General features: G+C 46.4%; 1 protein-coding gene across 1 annotated transcript in view; it reads right to left on the reverse strand.

The window, feature by feature from the left end:
* The window catches only part of LOC108726224 (alpha-protein kinase 1), a 14,119-nt gene extending 10,573 nt beyond the window's left edge, over positions 1-3,546 (reverse strand). Inside the window, exon 1 of the mRNA XM_018453674.1 lies at positions 262-3,546. Within this exon, the coding sequence (XP_018309176.1) occupies positions 342-3,401 (3,060 nt within the window). The 5' untranslated portion in view covers positions 3,402-3,546 and the 3' untranslated portion in view covers positions 262-341. The remainder of the gene's footprint in view (positions 1-261) is intronic.
* Positions 3,547-6,289: the final 2,743 nt, after the last annotated feature.

Below are 6,289 nucleotides of genomic sequence, written 5' to 3' on the forward strand. Positions count from 1 at the left end.
AAGAGTTTTGTTCTTACAAGACACGTACATGATGAGGAAAAGCCATTCCCGATAAATCATCATCGAATTTTATTTTACTGAGATTATCATTATACTAGTTTATCATAAATTACAATAAGCGTAAAAGTAATCATTAATTAATTAATTTAGCGATTATTATACGCGTAGAATTGAATTTCCAATTAAAAAATAACAGAAAAAGTAGAAATTGCGAAACCGTCGATAGAAAAACAATGTCCGTTGACCGGCAAGGAATCTTACCTCGCGTTTTGTTATTAGGACGATCTCGAGGTTGCGCATCCGACAATCCAATCGAACGTAGACATCCCAAGGACATGTCTTTATAACTTCATGCAGTTGATACTGAATTGCAACCGTTGAACGTTGACCCGTTGAACATTGTTGGGCCGTTGAGCGTTGCCTCGTTGAGCATTGTATCGTGAATTACTGAGTCGCTGAGCGGCTTGCCGTTGATTGTTTACCCGCGTTTTTTTGTTATGTGTTTCCTTATGTTTCCTCATGTGATCGTGTCTGATGAATCCCTTGCCGCAAGTATCACATTTAAACGGCCTTGTACCAGTGTGGATGCAAATGTGCCGTTTAAGATCAGTTTTATGAGCGAACACCTTTGGGCACGTGTCGCATTGATGTTTTCTGGCCAACGCGTGCATTTCCGAATGCTTTTTGTTTCTCTCTTCGTTTGAAAACCGTTTGCCGCACTGCTGGCATTTAAACGGTCTAATGCCCGAATGAAAGCTCTTGTTGTGCTGTGTCAAATAGCAGGGCTTGTTGAAATTCTTATTGCATTCGAGACACTTGTAGACGCCGTCTTGCGAGATATAATGACTACTACTGATGGTGGTGACATTTTGCTTATTTGTATTACCTTTGCTTTTACGCTCTTTCTTTAACTGCAAGCCGATATTTGGATCCAAATCCTCTTTTGCTTGTCTTACCTGCGTTAGATGATTGTTATTCTGCATATCAATTTTTCGTTCGAATTCATATCTCATAATTTCTATATCTGATTGATCTTGCTGCATCATATTGCTTTCATTTGTTTGCAACATCGTCATGTCTATATTATTTAACGACTTGTAACGCGTTGGCGAGTATGGGTCATAAGTCGATGTTGAAGCTTCGAAGGACTCTTGAGGAGCGATCTCCTCCACATTTAGCCCCCCCACGTTAACGGTCTGTGTCTGGCTTTGATCTACGACGAATTCAAATTCCGAGAAATTCGGCATGATGGTATTAAAACCGGGCAACAAGCGACGTAGTGACTGCTTGTTTTGGTCGTTACCAATAGTAACTAGCTGTATGGTGGTATGTGCTTGGGTAGATTCCAGTGGGACCGCCGGGATGTTGGTAGTAATTGTAACGTGGGGGGGCAAGGCGTTTGGGTACGGCTGAGGAGGCATCGTAGTACCCCCCATCACCGTGGACGAAGTCATTGCTGGATGGCCCGAGCCGGGCGGCGAGTTCATGTGATGAACCGGGTGGGATGATGAATCCATTGGTGAAGGGCAATTCATGTGCGATGCCGCCGGTGGGGGCATGGTGGGCGAAGTCGTGGAATGATGCACCGGCTGGCCCGACGAACCCGTTGGCAGGTGAAGTTGCTGCTGCTGCTGGAGGCCCAGTTGGTGAGGCGCAGTACCCATTTGTTGCTGATGGTGCCTCGCCGATGACACCGGGGTATTGATTATTCCTAGAGGGATCAATTGCGGCTGCTGCTGCTGCACCAGGACCGCTAAAGATTCGCTGCTGCTGTTGCTGCTGGAATTGTTGTTGCAGAGCGTGGTGGGCGTGTGAAGCAGGCCCCCCGTCGCCTCGCCCGAGGGACCTGCCATCAAGTTTGGGGGACTCCGCGAAGAGTCCGGTGGAGATCGCGAGGGAGCGCAACCGCCCCTACCGCTCGTTGAGTGACCAGCGCTATTCTCTCTATTGGGATGATGATGAGTGGTGACCGGTAGAGTTGCTGGATCAGGTTCCTTTCCATTCTTGACAGCATTCTTGTGGAGCGTAGTGTTGTAATGTCTCTTCAGATGCCCTGAACTTGTAAACCACTTGTTGCACGCAGTGCAATTGTATGTTTTTGGACGGCGTGGCTCGTTGCTTTTCCAAGATTGATTCGCCAACGGCGGCGCTTTCGGTGTTTGCTGCACGAAACCAGCCGATATCTGATGACTCGGTATCGGTTGCGTGCTCGTGAGTATCGGTGAACCCTGATGCCCATGCTCCACAGGCATATGTTGACCGCGCATGTATTGATCCTGATCAGCGATAGGTGGAACATTGTTTATGGAACCCATTGTCGGGTGTCCAGCATAATCATGAGTCATAGTTTGCCAGTTCAACATAGAACTTACCGAAAGCGATTCTATTCTCTGCGACTGTTGTTGTTGCATCACCTGTTGATGATGCATCTGCATCTGAAGTCCTTGTTGTTGCTGCTGTTGCTGCTGTTGTTGCTGCTGCTGCTGCAATCTCATTATCTCCTCTTCGTATCCTCCTCTGTGTACCTTATGAGAATCCAAATCAAGGATCTCAGCTTGCTCTTCAGGCTGTTCCTGCTTCATCTCGGACTTGATCGTCTGTCCCCCGTTATAATCGTAACCAGATTGTTGCGGTTGATTCGAGAGAGGTGGCGACGAGTGCATCTGCTGGCCTTGCTGTTGAGGACTATTGCCCAGTTGCTGATACTGAGGAGCGGATGGATACGCGGTAGGCGAGTCCAAATGATTCGTTCTCATGTGCTCACCTAATTGATTCGTGTCCTCATACACTGCGCCGCACTTGTCACAGTGAAAAGGCGGGCTTTGCGGACTGGTAGAGTTAGAAGTCGTGCGATCTGAGGGATATAATTGCTGATGTTGATACGGATGATAGCGATAACCACCATCGCGATTGCTGTTATTCTGGCCGTCTTCCTGTGATGGCGAAAAATGATGAGGCAAGACGAAACTTTGATCGTTCTGCATGAAGTAGCTGCCCTCGCCATACATTGGAGTTCGAAAATCGTACGGCGAACATATAAGTATAGCAGACTGTTGCTGAGGTTGTGATTGCTGCTGCTGCTGTGTTTGTTGCGAGGATGTTAAATCTTGAGAGGGCGACATCGATGATGGTTCACTTGTGTCCGCCGGCACGTTGTCCCGGCTCACGTGACTATTATGATTACCAGTCTTGCTATGGTTATTATTGCTCTCTTCCTGCTGTGTCTTATTGGCCCATTGATTTAATAAATTTTCTTGATGATAACGCAGATGCACCTCCAGGCTCTTCTCGCTCTCGAAGTTTAGACCGCAATCCTTGCAGTGATGCTCCGCATTCGAACTACCGCCTACGTACTGTTGCTGTTGTTGCTGCGTTTCAACGGCACTCGTCATCTCACTCATATTGTCCTTTCCCTTCGTCTCGATCGTCAAGTCACGCACTTCAATCGTCGTTTATTCTTGATACACGCGATTAAACAGTAGTTTATGCACAACACGAACAAAATGAAACCGGACGAAATATACATGAGTACCTGACATGCGCCTGTATGCGCGCGCGCAAGTAAGGCAATCTTCCTTTCCCTTTCTTTCTGTTTTCGATTGTTTCACCTTGCCACCTCCTGAATTGCGTTTCGTGACGCGATAGAATCACATGAAATATATGGGCACGACGATGATAACGCGAAGCGGCACCGTGAGTGTCACATGTATGGATTCAGTCTCAGTAGGAGCGAAACAACATGCCTTGTGATTTGACTGACAGCTGAGTCGGCAGTAATGGGTAGGGATAGATGGGGGAGAGGATCAAACAAAAAAAAGAGAAGGAAGGAGAAAACAAAAAGAAACCGGGGATACAGCGTGTTCTACATTTATCATATGACTGCACTGACTCTAAACGCGAATTTCCATCTCAATGTCGCTCGAAAAATTGCGATCACCGCATGCGGCATTGTCGGCCTCGGCTAGACGACGTGTCGACGACGACGTCGACGACAGCGAGACGGTATCACTTGCTAACTCCCACCTTAATGCCGGGGACGCGGCTTTCAATAACGAGATTCGAATGATGCCGGTTAACTCGGCGCCCGAACGAACAAAACAAAATAAAAGCGAACGCGCGTATCGCTCATGATTTACATATCGAGTAGCACGGCAGCGGCCTTTGTATCTGCATTCTACGATTCGGAGCAAGGTCACCTTCGTTTGATGAGACGGTCACACGGTTCCGAAAAAAGAATTCGAATTTCCAAAGGAAAACGTGCTTTAAACTCCCGACGATCTTTATTTTGAAAACTGTCACGAGCGCAGTTCACTTTACACTTTGTTTATTACAATCTGCAATGTCTACTTCTCGTATGTAATAGCTTACTCGGAGTCTCTGTTCACAATTGATCGTGGGTGTCTGAAAAGTGATTACCTGATGTCACGTATTCCGGTACTGCGAGAACGATAGAACTGAAGCCGCAAACACAATGAGACGCAACCACTTCAACCTTCCGTCACCCCTCTGTTCAGTCTCCCCCACTTTCCTACATCTTTCATTTTCTTCCCCTTTTCTACTCTTCTTCTCTTTCTCTCACTCTTCTCGGATTTACACTTGCTCACTACTATCGTAGAACCGTATCGTATGAACGCCGACACTAGTCTGTTCTGGTTGGAATTCTATAGTTTCGAGACCTCGCGCGCCAAGGCACCATTCTCCTCCCCTCATCCCTCCCTCGCCGTGTTCCGCCCCACACTGCTTCCTTCGCCAATACTCGCCACCCCCTCTTCGTCGTCACTTGCCGACTCTTCGAATTCTCTCTCTCAGACTTCCACACATTTCCCCTCGTTCTCTATAATCATCTCTCTTCCACTCATTCTACCGTTCTCTTGAATGTCTTTCTCCTTTCTCCAACACATAGGCGAATCATATCTTTCTTCGTCTAACGTTAAAACTTTCTCTTTCTCTCACGAAGGCTTCATCGTTCCATCACGCTTCCTTCATTGGAAGAACTCTCGTCCTTCTTGCTTTCTCCGTTATGTTTTTATCTCGCTCTATCTCAGTTTCTCTTTCTTCCTCTCGCTTAAACTTCTCCCTCCTGTCTCGTCCAAATACTTGGCCGAAACACGAGTCTGTCTCTCTTCTGCCTTCTTCTCTTTTGCTTGCTTACTCCTGTCCCTCCTGGATGTACCAACCCCACTACCTTCGACTACAGTCGATCTTCTCCGATTCTCGCCTGAAGAGGGATAGGCACGCACGACAAAACGGTGGAAAGCGACAACCAACCAAATTTGAGAGCTCCTTACCCCTCCTGGCTTTCGTCCTCCCTCTTCCTTCGTTCCTTCCCACGAGTGTTTGGCTGTTCTCTTCCTCTGGCTTTACTCGTTCTCCTCGCTCACTCTCGACAAGCGACGAATCCTACAGGAGATGCTGCGCGTTTTGTCTCTCTCCGTTAGTTCCATCTTCGTCAGACTTGAATGTGTCCTCTTTCAATTACGACGCTCGCCGTCACGTCCTTCCTCCCTCTTCTACAGCGACGCGTCTTTGGAGAGAGAACACGACGGACTGACGTGCGCATGGCACGGAAATCCTTGCTCGTCTGCACGCCCGCGTACCGGCCGGCCGGTGTTTCGTCCTTATTCACCAACTTTATACAGCAAAATTCTTCGAGATTCTCGATATGGATCTTTTAAATAAGACACGTGCCGATTTTTTGGAGCAACGTATCTTGTACGCACCTAATATTTTTTTGTAAAATCATATTTTTTGACGTATAAATTGATATTAATGAATTTTCAAATATTTTGTTAATTTATTATCGAAAAGTCTATATAAAATTTTAATTTCGTTATTTTGCTTAAGAATACTTTCATGTATAAAGGAATCCTGCAAAGAAAAATTCTCTTAAGCACTTTAACGTGTTTAGAGATCATCGCGCAAGCCAGTCCATGACTTCACTCCTTTACCAAAAAATCCCTTCGAACGACTTGAAGATTATCTAATTCCGAGTGATAAGCGTAACTCTCGACAGTTTGCCTAACTTTTTATTAATTCTCGAGCCACGAGCCCCTTCGTTGCCTGCGTAAAAAGTGCGAGGGTATTATCCAACGATAACGAAACTCTTTTTCGTCCTTTGCTTCTATATCTGTCTCTTTTGCCCCTATTTTCTCTCTCTCTCTCCCTCTCCCTCTAGCCCCTCAAAGCAATTCAATTGAATAAAAAAAATGTGAGTGACCTTGCATTTTTTGTGATATCTTTTTTTCACACGCAACATAGCTCTCCTCGGCCTGTGCACTTTGCTTACGGA

The sequence above is a fragment of the Mycetomoellerius zeteki genome, unplaced genomic scaffold (assembly GCF_001594055.1).
Source record: "Mycetomoellerius zeteki isolate Tzet28-1 unplaced genomic scaffold, Tzet1.0 scaffold40, whole genome shotgun sequence".
Taxonomy (NCBI): domain Eukaryota; kingdom Metazoa; phylum Arthropoda; class Insecta; order Hymenoptera; family Formicidae; genus Mycetomoellerius; species Mycetomoellerius zeteki.